The sequence below is a fragment of the Camellia sinensis genome, chromosome 7, assembly GCF_055761805.1.
Source record: "Camellia sinensis isolate YWXY chromosome 7, ASM5576180v1, whole genome shotgun sequence".
Taxonomy (NCBI): domain Eukaryota; kingdom Viridiplantae; phylum Streptophyta; class Magnoliopsida; order Ericales; family Theaceae; genus Camellia; species Camellia sinensis.
The window spans coordinates 6,401,659-6,428,315 of NC_138967.1; the positions used below are offsets into that span (position 1 = coordinate 6,401,659).

Consider the following 26,657-nt stretch of genomic DNA (forward strand, 5'->3'; position numbering starts at 1 on the left):
ACGCATTTTTGTGTTTTAAATTTTTGGGAACATGCATTTTTGTGTTCTAAATTTTTGAAAACATGGTTACACATTTTTGTAAAAACTTACCCATTTTTGTGAAATCTAAATTTTCTTCAAAAACTTATTCGTATTTGTATTCACTTACACATTTTTGCGTTGTTCTAAATTTTTTGAAAACAAACTTACGTATTTTTATGAAAATACTTACACATATAATATAATCTATTATTTCAATAATGTTTATCTGTAAGTTAACATGCTTAGCAGGTCAATAATGTATCACTTCTAACACAAATTTGTACAACTAGTAATACAAACTTGTATAACCTAAACAAGGAAAATGTATAAAGAACCATGTATGCCTTGCATATAGTATGCAAACCATACCTAAGAATCCTCCTAATAATAATAATAAAATTACCATCCATCAATGTTCAAGGGTATTCAAAAGAATAATTGTGAGAACCCAAACTTATAATCCCTGAATTTACTGAATGTTGATACGTGATTGAGAATAAATTTGTGTATTGTAAAATCCATGTGTAGAATAAATTTGAATCACCAGATGATAATTATAGATAATTTCAAAATAGTTGAATATGAATTTATAGTATTATTGTATTCAAAATGATGCATCTAACAATAATAAAGGTGAGAGACTTGCCTATAATGTCTTGGAATATTAAGCCTAACCATCCATCCATGTTCTCAAGAGCATTCAAAATTACGTATCTTACAATAATAAAAGTGAGAAACTTGCAAATAATGTCTTAAGCCTGCCCACACAAGGAAAGGTGATATTAACTCTCCTCACGAATTGGACTCAACCTCAAGCCACCACACTTGAGAGCCTCGTGCAATTTTTCCATGACCACAAGGCCACAACATTTCACTAGTGCCCCATCAAAACAAATTTCTGGTAAGAATTCTTTGAAAACATCAGAGTACTCCAAGCTTTTTGCATCACACTCAGTGCAACTACTTTTCAAACCTAGAGAAAGGGAAGAATAAAAGAAACAAAAATGAGAAAATTAAGTTAATTGTATAAAATTCTACATGTAGATTGTAAATTTAATATATAATAGCTTGGTGTAATATAAACACACAAGGGTTAAAAAATAGAGGTAGTATTTTTATGTAACAGGTATACCACTGTGGTGTATTCTTCTAAATCACAAGCATGTGAAACCCATCTCCTTATGTTTGTGTGGGAGACGTATACACTACTGTGATATACCCGTTATGTAAGATACTTTCACCAAAGAACAAAAGAAGGCGTTGCTTCTCACAGTCCACAAGCTCAGGATCAAATGCATTATCGTCGAAGAACAGAGAACTGCCGTACTCCAGTTCCACCTTCGAGGAAAAAAAAAATTAAAACATTAATTGCTAAATGTCACTAAGCAAATATGCTTTACAGGTCTTTCAGGTAAAAAAATTTATATACACATAACAAACCAAAACTTAAATGCCAGGGCGCATAAAAGCTCAAATAAGATTGTAAATACGAAAAGCCTAACTACAAAGGGTAACCAATTAAAAATAAAGACAAACCCTGAAATTTGGTATTATAGATGGCAATTAAACAGTAGCTATTGAATTATGGCCCTTACCCTCTTAATAGGATCGTCCTCTTGCTTTCCAAAGAAAATTGCCAGAACCAAGTGCTCGAGTCCAACCTCCTTATCACCTGCAAAATTTGCTCAAGTTTAAAATAACACATGAATATGTGCATAAACCTACTTCCTGCCACCAGACTTGATCAAGTTTCTCCAACCCAATTCAAACATAATTATGACTCAACTACGTTTGCAACTGATCATGTTAGTTTATTTCATTTTATGCCTCGAAAATTTATAGAACATATAATTATACAGCCATTTAGAATAAAGAAGAGGATATTTTACAAGATTCATAACATTCACATATTTTAAAAGATACAAAATATTCAATGGAATATTGACGTCATTACAAAGATAAGAGATTTTACCAAGTCTGTCGGCTGCTATGCGCGATAACTTGTAAATGCTAAACATAGACAGTTTTGAATGTAATCCACCCGAACATCTTGGCCTGTCATTGAGCATCCTCACATTGTCACCAACTCTTGAAAAAGAGAGGCCAAACAAAATGTGTTGTACGCTGATGAAACGTTGACATTGCATTCTTCTCTCATTATCAGCAATGTTAATCACTCCACGAAGCTCATCTGTACAAGGTCCGAAGCTCCCACGTGATATAGGAAATATGATAGCTTCCTGAAAATAGATCAACTGTAAAAAGGAAAACAAAAGCATTGGCATGTTGTCAGCATTCAAAAGAGTTATCAGGGCCTTGATTGAACCCTATGAAGCATGGCACATCGAAAAACAAGTCATACTAGTATGTTTTGGGCACTAGTACTTCCATTTTTTTAATTTTTATTTTTAACAATAACAAAACAATTTTATTAAAATAGAAAGTGAAAACAAGGGGAGGACAAGAAGTCCTCATTCAAAGACAATAACTCAGCGCTAAAATCCAAAGAAGCGCCAACTAAAACATAAAACAAACCACCACTAGGTACAACAAACAGTATCCCAATCCCTAGTAATCAAAAAAAGAGATATGTCCTTGAAAGGAGGAGACACACTGGCCCAAACTAATGCAAAATGCCTCACCCTATCCCACAAAGCATTAACCTCTAATTCCTTTTCAAAAAAAATTCTATCATTTCTTTCCAACCAAATGGTCCAAAAGATAGCCAAGATAATGCACAACAATGTTTTGGTCTTCTATCACTAGTACTTCTATGTGTACCAAGTAGACAACATGTACTCAAATTTTTTTTCTTAATTTTTGTCATACTCAAAGGTACCTAGCATATACCTAGGTCATAACTCAACTAGAATAGGGTTGCAAACGAACAGAGACGAATCGAGCTTTGTTGGGCTTGAGTTCGCTTTTTTTGTTTATCGAGCTCGATTATCCAACTCGAGCTCGGCTCGGCTTGTTAATATTAGTTGGGGTAAATTACACTTTGCACCTCTACACTTTGCACCAAATCTCACTTTGGCCCTTACATATGAAATCATGACCATCAAGCCCTCGCACTTTTGGTCAATCCCACTTTGGTCTTTACACATGAAATCGTGACAATCAACCCCCTACACTTTTGCTCAAATCCCACCTTGGTCCCTACACAAGTATCAACGTCTCTCTTCTGTAACTTCATTTTTAAATCTTTAACAAAATCCAATCACGTGACAAAAATGTGAATACGAAATGAGAGTAAGAGAGGAAAATCATCCATGTTTCCTACCAATATACTTTGTCCTACGTGATAAGCGCGTGAGAGTTATATAATACAATATATATACATATATATTCGTATGCTAAAAATTGGAACGAAGAAGCAAGAAAATAAAGCTTTTAAAATAATAAAAAAATGTGCCAAATAAATCAAAGAGAAAGAAAGATGAATAGATAAAAGATTGTGTTATAGTGAAAATAGAGTTTTGAAATTCCAATTTATGCAAAACTTTAGCTCATCTTCTTAATCGTTCACAATATGCGTTTTGTTTTAGCCTAATATAGTCCTAATTTGATATAAATTTTGGGACAAAGTGTGTATTGGTGGAAAATGTAAATGATTTTCCTCTCTTACCCTCATGTTGTAATCATGTTCTTGTCACACGATTACATTATGTTAAAGATTTAAACAATTGAGTAATAGAAAAGGGCATATTGACACTTGTGTAGGGACCAAAGTGAGATTTGACCAAAAATATAGGGGGTTGACCGTCACAATTTCATGTGTAGGAACTAAAGTGAGATTTGGTCATAATTTCATGTGTAGGGCCAAAGTGGGATTTGATGCAAAGTGCAAGAGTGCAAAGTGTAATTTACCCTATTAGTTGAGTTCAAGCTCAGCTTGAAGACTGATAATTAATATTTTTATTATTAAAAATTACATTATTTAAATATATAAATAATATATTTATATATTATTTAATAAAAAATTTAAATACAAATATTATTTATATTATTTTAAATATAAATAATGTATTAATTCTATTATTTATACATATTTTATACTATTTAATATATAAATAATATATTTATTTTATAATTTAAATTTAAATAAAAATAAACGAGCCAAACTTATTCGATCTTGAGTTCAAAACGAGCCTAAAGGTCAAGCTTAAGCTCGTTTATTAACTTAACGAATTGAACTAAGCCAAGCCCTCAACGAGTCGAGTCAAGCTAAGCCAAGCTCGCAAATAGCTCAGTTCATTTGTAGACCTAACTAGAATAGTATTTACTTTTGAGTTGATTACATTTTTAGTCCGCATAGCATGAGTCTTGTGTCATTTTGATCCTCAATGTTTAATTTGTGCCAATATTGTCTCCAATGTATAAAACGTAAGGCAAATTACATTACTAGTCCCTATATTTTACCCCTCATATCATTTTGGTCCCTACACTTTCAAATCACTCAATTTTGACCATTAATTTTAGATTGTGTCAATTTAGTTCTATTGATAATTCCGTTAGTGTTTTTGACGAAAAATTGATCACTAAATTGATTGATGTTAACTTATTGAGTTGAGCAAACTTATAATTTTGACCCTCAAATCATGATACATTCCACTTATGTGTGTATTTTCCACTAAAAAATGCTAACAGTTGTATTCAATTGACTAAATTGAGACAATTATCTATTCAAGGTTAAAATCGAGTCAATTGGAATTACGAGGACCAAAATGCAAGGACTGTTGGTGTAATTTGACCTAAAAAGTATTTCAATTTAGTTCCCAAATGTTCAAATTACATCTATTAATAGAGTTAGATTGGGAGACTAAATTGTGACACTTTTTACACATTATAAACCAGATTGATACAAAACATTGGGACTAAATTGAAACACTTTATACATTAGGGACTAAATTGACACAATTTAAACATTGGGGACCAAAATGACTCCTACTTTGGGGACTAGAGATGTAATCAACCCTTTACTTTTAAGTGAAGTTAGTTTTATTGGATTTTTTTTTCTTAATTTTTGCCTCAAACAGAGGTACCTAGTATATATCCAAGTCATACTTCAACTAGAACCGTATTTACTTTTGGGTTGATTACATTTTTAGTCCCCAAAGGATAAGCCTTGTGTCATTTTAATCCGCTATGCTTAAATAATGTCAATCTGGTTCCCAATGTATAAAGAATGTTTCAATGTAGTACCCAAATGTTTAAATTGCATCTATTAACAAAGTTAGATTGGGAGCAAGGTTTTAAAAAGCGGCCGCAACCGTTACGTAACGCCGTTACGTAACGGTTTTGGCGGTTACCGCCACCCGTTACGGCCGCTTTTGCAGTGTGATTGAGATTCACAGGTGTGTCGACTGTAGCGGCTGCCGTAGCGGTCGTAACGGTGCCGTAACAACCATAACAGCATGTTACGCACCGTTACGTAACGGTGACAAATTGTTTCTTTAAAAAAAATACAAAAAAAAAGCTGAAAATGGGGGAAGAGGGATAGAGAGAAGAGGGAAGATAGAAGAGAGAAAATGGAGGAGCAACAGATAGAGAGAGAGAAGAGGGAAGATAAAGAACATATTATTGATTTGTTGAAACTGTAAGACCTATGCTATTCTATTCAGCTGCTATCACTAAATCATTTTGTTTGTGTGTGTCTATCTATATATTGTTTGAAAATAATAATAATAATAATAAGTGTGGTCATTATCTATTTGGCTTGGTTAAAATATGTATATATATATATATATATATTTAGGCTTTTATTTATTCTCTTACTTTTGTCATTGTTTATCTTATATATAATAGTTAGTGATTGATTTTTTGTATAATATAAAGTCATTAATTATTAAAATAAAATGTAAAAAACTCAGTTTATAGTGATTTAGAAATATGAAATATATTGGATCATACTTAAAAATTTGCAAAAATTGATCAATATTTATTTTTAACCCAATAAATATGATCATGGAAAAAAAATATGCGTATCGGTAAATTTTTTTCAAATTGTGCGAAAAATAAAAAAATTCACGGTTCCGATTACCGCAACCGTTACACTACGGCCTTTACACCCCGCAACCGCAACCGCGTCACCGCCACCGTTACGGCGACCGCAACCGCTTTTTAGAACCTTGATTGGGAGAATAAATTGAAACACTTTTTATACATTATAGACCAAATTGATACAACTTTAACATTGGGAGCAAATTGAAACAGTTTTATACACTGGAAATTAAACTAACACAATTTAAACAATGGGGACCAAAATGACACAAGACTCCTACTTTGGGGACCAAAATTGTAATTAACCTTTTACTTTTTTGCAGAAGTAAAATGAGTTTTAATGGATTTTTTTATGCTTAGAATAATTTTAAAATTAAGCTTTAATTTGCAGATTCTTTAATATAATAAAAATTAAGTTTGGTTTACTCATGCCGTATCATACCAATGCATGTACACATGCTTCATGCATATTCAGACATATCACAACTGCTTGACCACATAATGCAACGAGCAAAGGGATCTAATGAACCAGTGACAAAAACCCTAGGACGCATGATTTGACTATATCATAAAAATAAAATAAATAACTACAGCTATTGGAACAAGAGAAATGGAAAAGCAAGAAAAATGATAAACAAAAGTACATAAAAATATATACGAACCACACATTGAATCGACCCAAATATGTGTATACTGATAGGGACATGAACTCAGCAAAATATGTAAAACAACAAATTGGTTGAAGCATAAATTGAAGAATAGTTAATGAGAGATTAGTTTTATTTAGGAATTTTAGTTATAATAGGAATTTGTATTTGTTGATCCTGTTCTTATTGGACAATGCCTATGACTATATATGTGTATATGGGTGGTGTGTAGTGAAAAGATACAACAATTTTGGCATTTATTTGTTATTGTTTATTATAATTAATTAACGATTTGTCTTCAAAAAGTTAAGTAAACCCAATTTTTGACAAATGTCTTGATGATGCCTATAATCAAATGTCAGGAGGTGCTTGTGATTTATTATAAATATAGGAAGGGTATAAATCACATAGGAAGTGTAATATGGGGATAAAATATATTAGACATCATTTTGGCTGAGATCAGCAAAAATAGTATTGTTAGTAATGTCCGTAAGGTTTTAGGGTCTTGTTGATACACCTTCAAACTGTGGGGGTGTTTGTGTATTTTCATGAAAGATCAGGGGTGGGTAATTTTCACCAAACAATATATTGTTACATACATAACAAACCAAACCAAGCCTTTTAAGTCCCATCATTTTCTATATATTGTTACAAATATAGAAATAATAAAAATTTATTCATTTTCAATTTACAAATACATTTATATTTTATTATATCAAAATAATAAGAAACCATTTTTACATTCAATTCAATATTTTAAAAAACTAGGCAAGTTACGTTGACCTCCCTCAACATTTAAGAAAAATATGATAAGTACCGTAATGTAGCATAATTACCCTAGCCTCCAAACAGAGGTAACAAAATATAGATAAAATTAATATTTTCCCTTGACATACTTTGTGTTTAAAAGACAAATTGATCTCCAATACGAAATGAAAAAGTCACCTCATAGACTTGACTTAGAACCCTAACCTAGACACTTTACAATCCTAACATTAACCTAAGAGCATGGATGTAAGTTTTATGAAAATACAAAACTTAGGGAGGTTAATCTAATTATGTCAAATTGTTTGGCTTGATGTAGTGTGATTATTCCTAAGAAATAAGTGCGAACAAAAAAAAATCCCAAACATCTAATTTAGAAAGATTTACTACAAAATAAATTAGAAACTTCAGGATTTAGAAATCCTAAAACTAAAAAGTCCAGAAAGAAAGAATAGGCACCCGTCCACATTATATTTATATTATATTTATATTATCATTTGACCCTAAGTATTTTTTTTTAATTTTTTTTTATAAATGATCCTAAGTTAATTTCTTTGAACTTAAAATGTGTTTCATGTTTGTCTAGGTGATGATACATGTGTCGCAAGGGTGTTAAACTTGTTAAGTTCTAAAAAACTTTAAAAAACAATAGGGAAAATTACACTAACCACCCTTGATGTTTAGAAAAATACAATAAACCCCACAAGTTTGGTTTTAGTAAGGCTAAAAGGACTGGAACTATGTACATGGCGTGAACAAATAGGAATAACCATGGTAAAATATACATTTCAATGTAAAAGTCTAAAAGATACAAAATCGTTTTCTATTCATGCGATTAACCAATTATTGATAAAAATGGGGCTAAGTGTTCAAGTGAATTAAAACCTAAAAGAAGCCCAATGTAATTAGGCCAAACTTGTGGGCTCAATGTATTTTCCCTTAACCTCAAGGGAGGTTAGTGTAATTTACCAAAAATAATAGACACATTAGGACACATGTCCGATACGGACACCTTCTTATAAATGTTTGTGCTTCTTAGGAAATAAAGAGAGGCCACTTCATCACTCAATAAATTAAGAGGAAAAGGGGAACAGAGAAAGAGATGGCAATACCGCATCTCCTTTGAAATCAGACAAGACATAGAGCCCGTCGATTATGCCATTAGCAAAATCATAGAGCATGGTTTTTGCATCCTCAGCTATTGACTCATCAGATGATACGTCATCAACAAATCTATGTAACTCTTGAATCTTGACGTCCTTCACAGCCTCTAAAGTCAAATTATCAAGAATATGATAACATTTTGGACGAGACAACTCCAAGGTAAGCTGCATTTTACAGTCTTCCTGGTTTCCAACACAAAAATAGCAATGATGATGATGATGATGATGATGATGATGATGATGATAACAAAATAAGGTCACCTATTCAGAAAGAAAAACATAGTCCAATATAAAATATATATGCATGGATAACATATCAGACCTTTGATTGAAATTGATCATTTACATTTCAAGTATTGATCATGAAGAAAGAAAGGAAAAAAAATGAAAAATGAAAAAGAAAAAAGGAAGTACTATAGGATTAAAAAATAAGATTTAAATGAAGAAACTAGAGTGTGACTGAAAAAATTGCTTCAAATTGAAGCCTTCAATGACTAAATTGTGAATACTCTTGCAAATAAAAATGTGGGATGAGAATGAATGCTGATCATTCATCTACTTTTAACAAATGATCAGTGTTAAGAACACGACACACATCATGTTGAAGCTGCAACCCATGTTAGCATAAATAATCAGATTAGACAAGCACTAGCAGCACATCAGATTAGGCCAGCAAACCATGATTTTAGAGAACAAAACTTGAGTGATCATTCAGCTGTTACATTTAGTCTGAAGAACTAAGTTGAGGAAAATAACTTTAAAAGAAAACGCCATGCAGTAGTGATGAATTTAGTCAAGAAGACAAAAACATCAAGCTCTTACCTTTAAAGGCACATACTTCAACACCTCCCTCATTGCACTTATTATGTCAGACTGGCTAATATCATCCCACTACATCCATAAAAATTATTAATCAACTCAGCATGATTCAGTAAACCATCATTGGTGAATGAATTCTCACAACATTGCAAAATAGTAGCAACCATAATATTTGGACAATATTATGACACAAACTGAAGAAAGGAAATACCTTATCAGGGACAAAAGGAAAGGCCCACGGATAAACCTACAACAAAAGGTATGAAGACAAAATTAAACTTCCTCATAACAAAACTCAATCTAAAAATAAAAAAGGAAAGAAAGAAAGAAAAAATAAATAAAGCTATACGGGCAATCATATGGACACTTGCCAATGGTAAGAGTAGCAATAAAGTCATTACGACAATGACAATGCTGCCAAAACATCTCCGTCTACAAAGGGTGAAAATAATTCCCAACTGACCCAAAATTTTTAGGGCATTAGAACACATTTATTTATTTTTACGAGTAAGAGTAACTTTATTAGAAAAGGAGCATCAAGACGATGCTAACAAATACAACCCACACCACAAGCTAGAACACACATGCGATTGGGAAAACAGACATTGTTATCATGCATGAGCTAGAAGACACAATTCTGAAATTTATGACATATAAAAGGCTCTCAAATGATACAAATATGTAGAGTCACACCACGCTAAAATTGTGCAAACGACAAATTTTATTTGTTTAAAAAACGTATGATAGAACTTGGGAGGTGAGCATTACCTCTTCTAGTTGTCCATTCAACTACATTGTTGAGCTCCCCTTTATGGGATACTTCAGAAATTCCCCAAATGGATTGTAACAATCAAGTAGAAATTATTGATCAAGGAATTTGCAAGTATGAGGAAAGTGATATTGTTCTGGTAGAAAATTCAAAAGTCCAAGAAGCACTGAAGGGCAAAAAAATTACGTGCGCAACATCATTTTATCAAAAGATCTTCACGAACATGAAAATGCATTACAATTGTTTGATTCTATTGACCAATGTTCTTAAACACAGAAATGGCCAAACTAGAATTAGGATCTAGTCAAGGATCACCGATTCAACTAAAATCAAGCCATGAAGTCATAATTATAATTTTGACATACAAATATGAAAAATTATACTTAATTAAAATATAAAGGTATTAAGATAGATTCATTTAAATTAATTTTTATATTTTAAGATACATATATATTTACATGAATATATTTATTGAATATAATTGCCTATACATTTATATTTTATATACTGATTATTTACAAAAATAAGAAATCAAAAAAATATAATAAAAAATCAATTGTACTTGATGTTTGAAAGAAAATGCAATAAATAATATAAGGTAGCGTTTGGTAGAGTTTTAGAATTATGATTTGAGAATAGAGTTATATTTTGAGTTTGTGAGTTTTGGAATTATGATTTGAAAAGAGAAAATTTGTTTGGTTATGAGTTTTGAAAAGAGTTTGAATTTTTGATGTGATATATGAAATTAGAAAAGTTGTTTGATTCAAAAACTTACAACTCATAACCAAACACACAACTCAAAATTCTATTAAAAGCTCAAAAAAAATTTAAAAATTCCGAAAATATTTTTTATTTAAAATATAAAAATAACAGGTGCCGATTCCCCCCCCCAAAAAAAATAAAAACAAACAAACACTGTTGCGGTCAACCGGCCGGACGTCCAGGAAGATGACCGGGTAGACGTGTTTTCAAAAGTGGGTGTGGAATCAATTTTTAACCAAACACAGTACTTAAACCAAGCTGTAGAATCACGTTTCCAAAGCTCCACCAAACACAGCCTTAGTTTTCGTAATATCAACAAAGGGACATTGTGGTATAGTGGTTAAAAGTGAGACCACTATCCATGGGGTTGTGTTTGAGCCACCCTAAATGTTGACTTTTACGAAGTTTCGCTTGGCAGCTGGTAGGCCCATGTGTTAGGATCATTGGATTGCCTCAACCAGTTTTCTTGACCCAGCTACCAGTTCGAACTGGTAGCCAATTCAACCGTAGTTCTTACCAGTTGTCAATGGATTGATTGTTTATCCAGACAAAAACCTAAATCCATCAATGGGTGAATCGGTCGAATCAACCAATCTAGTCCCATTTTAATAAAACCACTGCTACTGATGCGGCTCCAACTAAAAGGATTGATTTTATTGGTATCTAAAATTGCCTTTGTGTATTAAATCCAGGTTTGGTGGACCTCGTAAACAACAACACAACCACAGTTTTCAATAAAATTTTCTAAAAACAGCCCGCTTTTTAGTAAACACCAAAAAAATATTTTGGAATTTTCGAACACTGTTTGTATACAACAATGAAAACAAAGCAAGTTTTTTAATTTTTAATTGTTCAGAATACTTCCATGAATGATAAAGGTATCCAGGGGAAAGACACGGCATTCGACAACAGCTTTCCATTCTCAAAGCTAAGTTTGCAAGAGCCTTTTTAAAAGTATGAGTTACAGGATCTTTAATGAAAACCTTGAACATGATCCAACATCGAGTCCTAGCTTGTGTTACATGAACTCTTCCACTTTGCCGAAATATATCCATGCCCACTGGATATGACTCAAGCACATAGAGGCAGGCAAAGCCTTAAATCTCAAATTCAAGAATACAGTAAAAATTGTCTTTGGGAATATGCACATATTTCAAAAGACGAGAGAAAAACTCATCTGCTTAACAATATTCATGAACGTTATAAATAGAAGAAAAACTGAGAATATAAATTTACCCAAAAGCCACTTTTGGCTGGCCGTTGAATTTGAGAAAATGAATGCAGGTGGCATCCCCTACTAATCCCTTTTCTTAATGACTTCACATATTGAGAAGATAAATTATAGAGATTCTAAACTGTGTGGACAGCAGCGATTCTAAATCCATCTCCAACAACATATTCTTTTTCTTTTTTATCAGCAACAAAATGAACTTTTATTAAAAAGAGAAAAAATAAAGAGGTTTACAAGAAGGACCGCAAAACACTAATTTCCAAAGCAGAAATCTGTGGAGGAAAACACTGATTTCCAATCACTAGAGATCAAGAAAAGCGGAATCCCTTTAAACGGGGGAGCCACTGAAGCCAAAAAAGATGCCAAATCTAACCATTTCCCACAAAGAGGTTACATCAACACTTTTATCTTCAAAGATTCTCACATTTCTTTCCAGCTAGATAACCCAAAAAATTGCCAATGCAGCGCGCAAAGCCCCAACATCTTCGCCTTTTTATTGTTGCCCAAAACTCAAAAATCAATTAAGAGCATGGATTTGCTTGCTTTGGGAGCCACCCATGCAAGGTCACCCAGAGAAAGAACTGCTACATCCACCTTGCCACTGGACAGTGTAAAAATAGATGATTCAAAGTATCCCCATTGCCCTGACACATGATACACCATTGAGGACAAAGCTAGCAATTAGGGCTCCTTTTTTTAAAAATATCATTCGTCAAAATGCTTACATGAACCAAAGACCACAAAAAAAACTAAGGCGCAAAAAACTTCCAAATTCTTTAGTGAAAAGGAAAGAATGAAACAGTTGGGTTCTCAATAATCTTATCAAAAAAAGATTTGCAAGAAAAGACACTTGAAGAATGAAAGAGTCACATCTGTTTACCACTTGCGTTACGGTCCAAAGGCAAATGGTCAATAAGAAACAACAAAGAAGCTAAATCGCCAACCTCCCTTTCAGTAAGATTTCTTGAGAAACTAAAGTTCCAAGCAATCAAAGCCAAATTAGAGCTTGCCAAAGAAGTGATGGAAGAATGATAAAGAGTTTGCTACCTATAAAGACGCAGGAAGTACACGTCAATAGAAGAGTTTCGAGTCCAAATATCCTCCCATAAATGAATTTTTTCGCCATTTCCCACCCTCAAATAAAGAAATCTAGAAAAAAGAGGGAAAACATGAGAGATTGATTTTCAATGGGATCGACAATTACCCCTAATGACCACTCAAGAAAACCTACTATCATCTTGAACCCCATACTTGCTTTTAATAATAGAATGCCATAATGAATCACTCTCCAATGGAAATCTCCATAACCACTTACCAAGAACGGCAATATTCCTCGCTGCAGTGTTGCCAAATTGCTAGACCCCCTTTTTCCTTAGACAATGAAACAATCTCCTAATTAACCAAGTGCACCTTCTTACCTTCATCCTTTCATTCCCATAGGAAATCCTTCATCAAGTTTTCCATTGTTTTTGCAATCCTGACCGGAATCTTGAAAAGGGACAGAAAGTAGATATTCACCACTCAGAATGAAATGAATCAACGTGTACCTCCAACCTTTCGAAAGCAAAGCTCTCTTCCAACCCTCCAATCTCTTACATATCTTTTCAACAACCGGAAGCCAAAATGCCTCATTCCTAGGATTACCCCGTAAAGGTTCTCAATGGAACACCCTAGAATGCCTGCCAACCTCTAAACTTGACTTTGTCGCAAATTAATACCCACTACACTGCTCTTGTTCAAATTGACCTTAAGACTCGAAACGACCTCAAAAACTCTTAAAAGAGATCAAAAGCAACCCACCGTGCTCTCCTGCCCTGATGAAAAAAATATGGTGTCATCCGCATACTGAAGATGAGACAAACTCTATCCCTCCCAAACCCCTCCACTAAACATAAATATCTAGCGCCATCAACCAACACATCTACCACCAGAATAAAGGGGAAAGGAAATAAAGGATCACCCAGCCTTAAACCTCTACTAGCCCCTACACTGCTCTTGTTCAAATTGACCTTAAGACTCGAAACGACCTCAAAAACTCTTAAAAGAGATCAAAAGCAACCCACCGTGCTCTCCTGCCCTGATGAAAAAAATATGGTGTCATCCGCATACTGAAGATGAGACAAACTCTATCCCTCCCAAACCCCTCCACTAAACATAAATATCTAGCGCCATCAACCAACACATCTACCACCAGAATAAAGGGGAAAGGAAATAAAGGATCACCCAGCCTTAAACCTCTACTAGCCCCCTAAAAGAATTCCCAAGTTCCCCATTAACAATAATTGACATGTCGCAAGTTGACAGCCACCCCCAAATCCATTTTCTCCATCTCTCTCCAAAACCCTTTCTATGCATTACAAAATCCAAAAAATGCCAATCCACATGGTCATATGCGTTCTTAAAATCAACTTTGAAAATGATACCCTCCTTTCCTCATAGTTTGGTACTTCTCCACCACTTCATTTGCTGCCAAGGCACCATCCAAAATCTGACACCCCTTAACAAAGTCTCCTTGAACCGAAGAAACAGTATCCCCCAAAGTCACTCTTAGTCTTTCTGATAGTACCTTTACCAAAATCTTATAGAGATGAGACCAAACTTATAGGTCTAAAATCATTTTCATTGAATTCTCTTTTTTATGGATCAAACATATGAATGGCACAGTTCTACAAAAATTAACAATCCCCATTTCGTGAAATTTTGAAAAACTCTCACTAAATCTCTCCACCACCTCCCAACAATCTTAAAAAATTGCCATGGAAAAACCATCTAGCCCTAGGATTTTGTCTCTTTCACATACAAAAACTGCCTCTTTAATTTCCATTTCTCAAAAGGCCTTTCTAACCACCTTGTATTTACCTCATCAATCGGCGACCACTCAAGACCTTCAATCTTAGTTCGTACTAAACCCCCCCCCCTCTTCCTCCCCCTCCAATCCGAATAAAGGTTTGAATAAAACCTAAAAATCTCGCTGATAATGTGATCGTCTTCATCGACCATCATCCCTTGCCCCACCTCTAAACTTTTTATGAACTTCCTTTTCCTTTTTCCATCCACAACCCTGTGAAAGAACTTGGAATTAAGATCTCCATCCTTGAGCCATTTTAGTTTTGCCTTTTGAGCCCAAGAAATTTGTTCCCTAAGAGCTATGAAGCACGAGTAGTCCAAAAATAGTGCCGTACATGCACCGGGTACTTACTGGGTGCGGGTACGGGTACTTACTGGGTGCGGGTGCGGGTACGGGTACGGCTGCACGCGTACCGGGTACGGCTGCACGCGTACCGGGTACGGCAAAAAGTAGTCGGGTACTTCTACCTCAGTTGGGTACGGCATAGGTACGGCTCGGGTATGGCATGGGTACGCCTTTGGTGCGTTTTGGGTACAGCGGGGACAGAAATCAAATTTTCTGAAAAATTTAGGGGTACCGGAGCAATATTAAGAAAAATTTTAAAAAAAAGAAAAAAGAAATAATGTGTATTCGAATGCCCTAATCTCATCACTTTTTTTCCCTAATCTCAATCTTATCGAAGCAAAGAGAAAGAGGCGACTTCGACCATCTCCATCACCCTCTTCTGCGACTTCGAAACAGAGATTGACTTCGACCCTCACCCTCATCTTCAACCCTCACCCTCGTCTGCGACTTCGAAACAGAGATCGACTTCGACCCTCACTCACCCTCGTCTTCGACTTCGACCCAGAGATTCGACCCTCGTCTTCGACTTCGATTCGACTTCAACCCAGATATCGACTTCAACCCAGATATCGACTTCGACCCAGATATCGACTTCGACCCTCGGCTTCGGCTTCGACTTCGACTTCAACGCAGAGATCACCCTCCTCTTCAACTTCGACCCACGGCATCAGAGGTATATCTCTTCTTCAGCTTTATTTTTTTTTTTTTTCTTGATTCTTCTTTAGTTATTAATACTGAAAATGCTAATAAATATTAATAATAAATATTAGAGATGAAAATGCTAATAATCAAAAATGGTAATAATCATAAATATTATTATTAGTTATTAATAATAAAAAATTACTTCATCTTTATTTATTATTTTTTTTTTCTTGTTTCTTCTTTAGTTATTAATACTGAAAATGCTAATAAATATTAATAATAAATATTAGAGATGAAAATGCTAATAATCATAAATGGTAATAATCAAAAATATTATAGTTTTTAGTTTTGATATTTAACTTCAATTTGTAGGTTGGATCTTTTAACCATAATTATAAAAATAAATAAATAAATAAAAAAATATCGGCGTACCGCAGCCGTACCCGTACCCTACTTTTTTGGGATTTTGCCGTATCGGCGTACCCGTACCGTACTCGTACCCGCACCCGTGCTTCTTAGCCTAAGAGTGACCTCCTCCATCCTTGATTTCAGCTCATTTCTCTCTCTTCTCAAAGCATTATCCAACCCTACACTAACCTCGACAGCATCTACCTCTTCAATTCTACCTATGTTCCCCCTTTCAATAGTTATTTCCAACAACATAACTATTGCCTAGTGTATTTTCCCCCTGCAATTGGAAGGGGGAGCATAGGTAAAATTACTCTAAAAAGTGTCTGCCTAAGCACATTGTGTCCAGTTTCAGTGACAGTTGTGGAGCCAACCCTTCCTTTCTAGCTGACCCCAAATTCCCAATTTGTTAGTATCTAAAGGCCATCCAAACACCCATTGAGAAAATTGAAAGCAAGTGACTAATTTCTTAACATACAATCAACAAACAAAACCAAATTGAATTATCAAGAAGATCATTCAAGATTGCAATTGTTTCATAACCTAGATAACAAAGTTACAGTAAAAATTACCTCAAAGCCTTTGTTTTCAGCACAACCTTGACATTGCTACATAAAGACAATTTAGTCACATGAGAAACACACAAAATAACTAGTATTAAGACCACAGCCAGCCCATGATTGAATGAATCTTGCCTGTATTATGTCACAAATATCATGTTCCCTTAGTGTGGAAAATTTTTCAACTTTCACCTTTCCCTCAGCAACAGCTACACAAGGATCGCAGTGAGCCTGCACATGGAAAAAGGAATTTAACAGTGAAAGAAAATAACAGGTGAACAACAAAAACAAAACCAAAAAAAAAAAAAAAGGCTTCATGTTAAAAGCGAAAGTTATCTGTATATACAAATCCTTACATGGCATAGGTTTGAATAGTATGTTGAACACTCATCCTTGACGATACTCATTTCATATATTCTCTCAAAATCTTCCTGGAATAAGCCAAAAAAATTGAAAATAAGGACAATTGAAGCATGTTAACAATTCACCTCATAAATGCTTGTGCAAAGTGAAACAAATTAGGAGAAACACCACAACTGCAGGTACAAAAATCAGGTTAATAAAAATATATTAGAAGATACGTATATGATGACAAAATACATGAGTGACGCATGTAAAAGAGAATAATCACATACTAGTGCGTAAAGCAAGGGAAAAATTATCCACCAGCAACCGGCAATGATTAGGTATGCAGTTCTGGCAGTTGAACATAAGTTACCCCAACTCAGCCCATTATATTTTAGGGCGTGGACTTTCTTTTTAGTCTTCAGGCAACGGATGGGGCAACATTAATTCAAGCCAAATTAATTTTCAATATAATGTTCTTACCCTTGTCCAATAAAATTTGACAAAAAATAATCTACATACAATATGCAAAATTGATTAGCCAAGAATACTGGGGCTTGTCACACCAAATCACCCCTCCATCATCAACCTATATAGCCCATTGTTTTCTAAAATCACTATTCCCATTCATCTCCTCCCCACCATGATGACAAATCGAAACACACCCTCAAACAACCCACCACCATTGGGACCACTCCTCTTCCTCTCAACCTCATATCCACCATTACCAACACCGAGTCAAACCATTGATATTGCTCAACCATCAGAGATGCCACTTCATCGAACCCATCACCAAACAACAATGCTACATACCAAGAAAAACTATCCAGAATAGTACACCTATCGACCAAATTCATTGGAAGTGTGGCCCACATCCCACTAATTTTAAATCTACACCATCCACTTCATTTTTAGTGTAAACTTTCATGGTCCCTAGCATTTTATACCATATCACAAAAGACAACCTCGTGCCATACTTTTTCTATGTTGATATGATATGGATATCAACCTAGCTTTTGGCAACAACCAACCCACACATGCCTAATCTTAATATCACTGCCACCATTTCACACTATCTGCCCATTAAAAGATGTGTAATTCTCTTAGGTTGAACAGATTTTTTTGCTAAATAAACTATTTTTCAATAGTTAATTGATCTCTCCATCAAACTTAAAGACACTTCATTATTTGAATCAACACACATTAAGTCAAGAATGCCTTGTCAACTCTAAAGACTAAACTCTTATCAGTACTCATTCATAAACAAGCTCATCCATATCCACAGAGTGTAACGAATCACTATCAAATCCATAAGCTGTTCAACATAAAGATGAGACTGCAGTAAAGATTAAAACACAGAATATTGATGCAGAACTCTAATACTACTACTAAAACCAATAGCCACAGAGAATTGACCACGTGTACATGAAGGAAGAATTTACCATATCAAAAACGCTCAACACAAATCTGACGACAACATTAAAATAACTTTCGCGAACGATATTGTAAGCACTCTCTGGGAGTAGTTTTTCCAAAGTACAGAAACCAACATAAGACATCGCCTGTAAGGTTAATGCTGCAACAGCCTTTGCAATCATGAACAGCCAATTGGAATCTCCTCCTTCCATTGCTGAGGACTGAAATGCCTAAAAAAAGAATTGATAAATTCAGATACTGAAGAGCTAATGCACAGAAAACAAGCTGCCTTACAGCCAAAAAAAAATGTTTGTATCAAACGCTATTATTATATGTATATATTGTTGTATAATTGCCAAAAAAAATAATAAAATGCCCCTTTGACATTGTATGTTACATAGAAAACCAATTTATAAAATGCCCTATTGATGGGTCTGACCTAAGTCACCAAATTGCCAAGCGGGAGCGAGAGCGGGAGCTGGAGCAAGATTTGAGGGTGTTAGCATTGATGGAACTAAAAAATATAAGTTCTATCGTCAACTAAGGAAGTTTGATGTGGATTTTGCACTAAAGAATATAAAATCAAGAAAGGCATTAGGACTAGATTATATACCTATTGAGACTTGGAAGTGTTAGGGAAGAAGGAGGTGGTTTCGTAACCAAATTATTAAAAAATATTTTAGAACCTATATATGAAAATAAAAGATGTCTAAAATTGAAATAACTATAGAGCTATTAAGTTGATGAGTCATACAATGAAATTGTGAGAGTGATAAGCATCACCTAAGAGTTACAATAAAAGTGTCGAATTATTAGTTTGGATTCATGCCCTATAGATCAACAATGAAAGCAACATATTTACTAAGAAATTTAATAGAGAAGAACACAGAGTAAGTTCTGCATAGATTTAGCAAAAGTTTATGAAATGGTCTTAGAGAAATAATATGGTAGATGTTAAGAGAAAATATGTTATCAAAGGGCATGGGCAGAGCCATGAGTTCAACATTGGAGGGGCCAAAACCTACAATATTGAATGCCATGCTAGGGCGAAGTGGGGTTTTAATGGGTCGTGTTGACTTTGCAATAAATTTTAATTTATTTAATAATAATTAACATTATTCAATGTGCTGTACTCAAGGTTGTTAAAATCGGGATCCTAGTTAGGTTCGGTGAGTGGGTTTCGAGGATCGTAAGATCCTACTTTTGATTAAAATAAGGTAACAATACAAATTAGAATTATATATATTAAAAATAAGGTGAAAAATCACAAAATCAACGATCCTACTTCCGATCCTACCTACAATCTTGCACGATTCCATACAATCTTACTTGCGATCCTATTATAACACTGATACTACAACAATCTAGATTATTTTAGCAATGTAGGATTGCAGGATCGTACAATCCAGATCGCAATTTTAACCACTATGGTTGTACTACACATTTAAGCACACGAATGCTAATCCAATAAATAATATCAATATATCAAATTTCATAATTTTTTTTAAATGATTAAAGAAAATAAAACAATGGTGTTTCTATAATCTTGTATATCCACTAATGAATTGAAGAAAAAAATATATAGTGGGAAGCCAAGAAGCTCAGACACATGTAAAAGGGTGCCATGTCTATGTCAGACACCAACACTCTCAAACAAGTGTCTATACTCCTTTCTCCCTGTCCTTAATTAAAAATACAAACCTAGATATTGGACGCGTCTGACACTCATTTTGTGGCATGCTTGTCACTTTTTGGACATTTGCTAACATATAATTTTCAAAGTCAGAAAATTTAACATAAATATCTTTTATCCTTAAAAAAAAATTATAATTATCAAAGTATATAAAATAAATTACGAAACTCAGGTGTTTGACCTCTCACAAGGCGAGGCACAAACCTTAAAGCATTGAGGCGTAAGCATTTCGAATTTTAAATTTCAATATTTAGTAAATAAATAAAATATTTTAAATAGTAAATAAATAAATAAAAATTAAATCAGTGTAAATACTTTTCTCCTCAAGTTATTGAACATTTCAATGCACAGAAGGAAGCTTGCTTTCACTGAAAGTGAATTTGACATTATTGACTCTAGTGATTGAACTTCTCACTTGAGCATTAACTTTGTATTTTTTCTTAATTGATCATTTACTCCTACTATAGAAGACAATTGCAAAAAGGAATCTTTTTTTAATTTTTTCCTTTATATGCTTAAACCATCTACTAGACTATGTTTAACAAGAGCCTAAGGCAACCTTTTCAAGCTTGTAATCCTCATATGCACGTACACATGCCTCATACTATGATGTGAAAGTCTTTGGGGAGTATAACTTAAAAATCAAAGCCTTGATGCATTTTATTTTACCTAGCCTCTCAAGGCGAGGAGAGGTGAGTATCGAGGCAAGCCTCAGTAAAGCCTTTTAAAACTTTGATAATTGTTAAGAATAATCCTAAAAAAACTTCCCAAAAATTAAATTGAAAAAGTTACGTAAAAGTATTAGTAGATGGCTAAGGCGGATAAGGCAAATGTCATAATTATATATCATATATATGTTTGCTATAGTCCAAAAATTCATGCAAGAGAACTAGATACGTGATTATTTCTTATAAAATAATTATTTAACTTAATATATATTATGCACATTCATAGATAACTATATAATATATTCCTAGACAATATAATATCAAGATATAATTATTTGTGGCGTGACCCAAACTAGTTTTACAAATTTTCTGTATCGATGTGTTTTTGTCATGTTGTATCAGTGTCTATGCTACATAGGTGAGGAGAAACAATGTAGAGAGAGAAAGTGGAGAGAGAGTATACCAAGTAAAGATGAAGAAGAAACTAGGTGAGTGAGTACTCTATTGGAGAGAATTAGCTAGTAGACCAAGCAAAGTACAAAAGCCAAGAGACTTTGAGCGTGAAAACAGTTTCTGACATGAGATTTGGAATTGCCTTGTTACAAAATTACCCTAATCGAAATGAAGTTAAAATTTTTTATGATGTTATTTATCAAAAAAATAATAATAATTTATTTATGATGTTATGTAATACTATGAGGCAATGAATATAGTTGTCAATAAACAAGTGAAGTTCAGAATCATGTAAAATGTGACTAAAGAGACTAGCCTTTTTAAAAATTTAAAATTCAAAATTTTAAGTGATGCTGTGACAACCAATTTCAGGTTGGGGGGCCAACTTTACTAGCCAACTAAACATCAATCCAGTCCACGTATTTATGTAAATGATAAAAAGTTCACTGTCAAAGGGTATTTTATTGCAATAAAAGACTTTGGGTTACAATTACAATTAGATCACCTGCCGGATAACAAGTGGATTCTAAAGCACTACAGGATTGCATTAAGGGTCAATTTGAGTCTTCACCTATTTGCCTAAATCATGGATGAATTTTTTAAACACATTAAAAATGATGTCCCATGGTGTATGTTGTACCAGATGATATTTTTTTAGTGGATCAAACTTCAGGAAGGAATTAAACCTAAATAGAAATCTTGAGAGAAACACTCAAGTCAAAAGGTTGAAATTAATATATCTAAAACCAAATATATGGAATGCAACTTTGATAACAATAGAAGTAAAATAGAGGCAAAAAGAACGAGTGAACATTTTCATAAGCTAGGATCAATTTATTAATAAAGACAGAATGGTTAGAGATGATTTAAACCAGAAAATCAAAGTACGTTGGTTCGAGAGTGGTACCAACTTGTTATGTGATCAACGAATACCAACAAATTGAAAAGAAACTTTATAAAACATCTATAAGATAAGCAATGTTTCACGGGACAAAATTAAGAAACAACACATACATAAAATGAACGTAGATGAGGATGTTTAGATTGATGTGTGGTAAGACTAGAAAAGATAGACTTAGAAATAATGTATTCGTAAAAAGCAAGAATAAGCACCAATTACAGATAAAGTTGAAAGAAAACAAATTAAGATAGTTTGGTTATGTACAACAAATATTTTTAAATGCAATGATAAGGAATATTAATAAGATCACCATAAATGAAAATGTATGAGAGAAAGGATGACCTCAACTGACATGAAACCAGGAAGTAAAGAACGGATGTGAATTTATTTAATTAATTGAGCATATACACCATGATAGAGCGAGGAATGGCAAAAAAAAGGGGATTTGCATGGCCTGCTCCACATAATTGTGACACAAGGCTTAGTTAGGTTTGGTTTGATTATGTTTTTTTGAAAATAAATAAGTACCAGAAGTGATTATCAAATTACATCATGATCTAGAACTTCATAATGTCAAAACTAAAGAGAAAATGAAACAAAACCATAATATTCCCCATGATCATAAATTAGAATTCAAAATAAATATAATATTTCCATCTTATAATCAAAACCAAAGTATATTGCATGCATAACAATTGCAATCAATCTACTCTTGCAATAGTTTGCTTAGGGGATGAAAGATTCTAATACCTCATAGGCTTCCCTTTCTCTGTCACAGTAATAATCCTTAGGCCTGCCCTTCCTAAAACTCTAAAATAGCGATAAAAGAAGTCAGAAGCACCTAATGAAAGTTAGGTTGCAGCGAAACTATTAATAAGAAACTAATGGAAAAATGAATAATTTACCAACCAAGTCATCAAATGGCTATCTTCTTCCTTTTTCCGATAAGGTTGCAACAACAGATAGACCTGTCTAGTTATGCTGTCTCTCCATTCAGTCTTTGATATTTCACTGTCCTTTCGTTTTCCAAGAAGGATCTCACATTCTTCAAGTGACATCACCTAAAAAAAGTCAGAGACGCCAAGAGAGAAAGAGAGGGAGGGAGTGAGTGAGAGAAGATGAAATTCTCATACAGGGAATATATTCAACACTCTACAATGAACCAATACCCTTGCTATATCTTCTTTTTCTGGAACGTTTGTACCATAAATATCTCGATTAACTACTTGGTGAGCCTTCTCTCGTTTAGACACAATTAGAGCAGCATCCCTGTTTTAGGATTGAGTATATAAAAACAGTTGAACAAGAGTGAAACTTAATCCTCAAAACTCCACAATTATAAGCATTGTTTCAGTTGCAACATTACTAAAGGCTCTCAAGAGGTCAATTCACTTGTCTTGAATCATGACAACCCTTTTTTCTGACTTCAAGCTATATGTATTATGTACATTCCTTTATTGGCAAAACAAATAGATCAACCCAACTCATTCGTGAACAAGCAGAGATGACATTAACGTATGAGTTTAATGGGTAGTCATTTCCCCAAGAACTACTAACCCAATCAAAATAAGCAAATATGAAACCACTGAGCTAATAATTGAACATAAACTAAGATTCTATTAATGCCTAAAAAAAAAAAATTTTTAAAAAGCACCATCCAAACTAATTGTCCCATTTCTTGTACAAACCAGACGATGCATATCATAATCACAAGAAATAATATGTAAACACATGTGGAGCAAATCACATTCCAATACCAAATTTGGAATAACTTGTAATGGTATCACAAATTGTAAAGATCACAACCATTCATGTTCTGTTTTGATTTTATAACTAGATTCAGCATCATTCTCAATTGTTCCATATTGTATCCTTGCAAACAAAATTAGAAACAACTATGGCCATTTCTATCTATTTAATATTTGTACGCCGTAACTTATGTAATAGCATTGCAGAGAATGACACTAGTCTTCTACATTTCTCAAATTCATGCTCTTACTATGGTACATCTCAACGTGTCATGTAAGAACTAAGGGCACTTCTAAGAAGGTAATGTGTCATGTCAATGTCCAACACAACATTACACTCATCAGATATTTCCCAACATTTAGAGACACATGAAACACAATACAAGTTTGAATAGAATAACTTGAAATTCAATAATATATTGAAAACAATTTAAATTTATGCCTATTTTTCACCTTTAGGCTTTAAAAATTATTAGCTTGGACTTAAATTTATTTATCCTCATATATATGACACATATGACATACAATAAGTATATATTATATATGTTGCATATGTTGTGACCTACATTATTTTTAAATTTTTGTATCGGTGTATCGATGTCATGTCACAAACATTGTGGCCTTGTTTGGTTTGCTTTTGAGAAACAAATTTTGGAGAAAAATTTTTAAAATTTTATTTGATTTAGTGATTTTGAAAAAAAAAATCCAGAATCACTTTCTATCTCCTACACATCACTCAATCACTTTTTCTTTGTCCTCTCTCTTTCTTAATCACTTTTTCTCTCACACACATCTACTCAACTACAACAAAATATCAAATCATTCCAAATTTCTATTTCCAAAATATACAACCAAACAAGCCAAAAAAATTTCTAAACTCTTTTCCTAAGATTTTTTTTGAAAATTTATCTCCCAAAATCAAACCAAACACACCGTGCTTGTGTCTCTGCTTCTTAGATTATCCCAATATTTCATAATCCATAGTAGGCATTTGCATTGACTCAAATAAACTCTCCTGCTCTGTCCTATGGAATTTGAACCAGAACTCCATTTAAAATTCATTATTTCTATGTCATTGACCTTTTCATTTGAGTATTTCAATTTACACCTCCAACCTATTCTTTATTTTTGTTTCTCTCTTTTTTATACCTTTTTCATGAACGAAATCCGCATATTTTCACATCTAGGATGTACATATATCACTATTATTGAAAAAAATTCTTGTTGCAACTGAAACTAGAACATAATGATAATAAAAATAAGATAACTGCTAAGGCTCACCATCCATCCCAAACGTAATCGACCTTCCTGCCTCGAACGGGGAAATACCCACGGACATCATCATCATCGTCACCAGAAAACTCCATACTACGCTTCAAACGGATCTAGGGTTTATCTTTGTTTTCTTTTTCACTAAACTCTCGAATTATTATATTATATTGACAGATAAAAGAAGAAGAAGATCAATCAGATGATCGGCCAAAAAGAGGAGGAGAGAGACTAAAATAAATCGGGGATTGGGATTGGGATTGGGATTGGGGTTGGGGAAAAATTAAAAATCTATTCCTCTCACTCCATTGCCATCCCTATTATCTGTCCCTCTTATGTGACCGCCTCTTCCATTTGCCCAAGCCCGACCTAATTACTAAACTTTTCCCTTCATCACCTCATTAATTCACTAACGCAGTAGTTACATATTTATGATATTTTTATATCAGAGTAATTTTTTAAAAACTATTAATGAAACGGTTTATATTAAATAGTTTAATAGTTACGATTGTACATATTTATGATATTTTTATATCAGAGTAATTTTTTAAAAACTATTAATGAAACGGTTTATATTAAATAGTTTAATAGATTAAATAGTTTAATAGTTATGATTGTGTTATATGATGATATATAAATTATAATGATATAAAAACAATAATAGACTTCGTTTAGCATGAGTTATTTTGGCTAAATTAGCTAATAAAAACAAAACATATTAATTTAACCAATATGATAAAATATTACATTCAAATCATAAATATTTCACTTTTTTTCTCATAACTATCAAATCAACTATCAAAAAAAAAAAAGTTAAAATTTATTTTGAACACAATTTTTTTAGCGAGAATAAAAATAACCAAAAAGCCAAGTCATTCATCCCAAACGAGGGCTAAGTATTAGTAGTTGACCCACTAATCTTTTTTTAATAATATTTTTTTTTATGATGTGCGTTACAAAAGAATAATATTAATTTAATTTTAAAATAAATATGGTTATAATAATTTCTTTTCATAATCTTAATCATATTGTTTCAGAAGAGTGTTATTTAAATATTTATATATAATATTTTTAGTTAATTTTTTTTGAATATTTTGGTAATTTTATAAAAATGTAATCATCATATAGTGATTTTATATATTATATATTAAATTATAAGATAATTATCATCATACATATTG

General features: G+C 33.2%; 1 protein-coding gene across 4 annotated transcripts; it reads right to left on the reverse strand.

Annotated features, from left to right (window-relative positions):
• Positions 1-578: 578 nt before the first annotated feature.
• LOC114289725 (uncharacterized) lies at positions 579-25,871 on the reverse strand. 4 transcript variants are annotated; one of them, XM_082877362.1, is made up of 15 exons: positions 25,489-25,871; positions 23,629-23,728; positions 23,365-23,520; positions 23,210-23,269; positions 18,771-18,974; positions 17,340-17,414; positions 17,119-17,214; positions 16,996-17,031; positions 9,630-9,665; positions 9,422-9,490; positions 8,549-8,782; positions 1,994-2,261; positions 1,617-1,693; positions 1,293-1,359; positions 579-994 (listed from the first exon to the last, which is right to left on the reverse strand). In XM_082877362.1, the coding sequence occupies exons 1-15, from the start codon at positions 25,572-25,574 to the stop codon at positions 804-806; spliced, it is 1,755 nt and encodes a 584-aa protein (XP_082733488.1). In that variant the 5' UTR covers positions 25,575-25,871; the 3' UTR covers positions 579-803. The 4 variants fall into 4 exon arrangements, with proteins under 4 accessions (XP_082733488.1, XP_082733486.1, XP_082733487.1 ...); XM_082877360.1 differs by having other exon boundaries at positions 1,994-2,276; XM_082877361.1 differs by having other exon boundaries at positions 1,994-2,276; positions 16,996-17,021; positions 17,118-17,214.
• Between the last annotated feature and the right edge of the window lie 786 nt (positions 25,872-26,657).

What these genes read in the sequence shown, in the direction of transcription:
- LOC114289725 (XM_082877360.1), bottom strand. Translation starts at nt 25,574, where the DNA reads ATGGAGTTTTCTGGTGACGATGATGATGATGTCCGTGGGTATTTCCCC. An exon ending in GCCATTTGATGACTTGGTTG is followed by an intron (nt 23,270 to 23,364) that starts GTAAATTATTCA and finishes TCGCTATTTTAG; the next exon opens with AGTTTTAGGAAGGGCAGGCC. An exon ending in GAGAAAGGGAAGCCTATGAG is followed by an intron (nt 18,975 to 23,209) that starts GTATTAGAATCT and finishes TTCTTTTTTTAG; the next exon opens with GCATTTCAGTCCTCAGCAAT.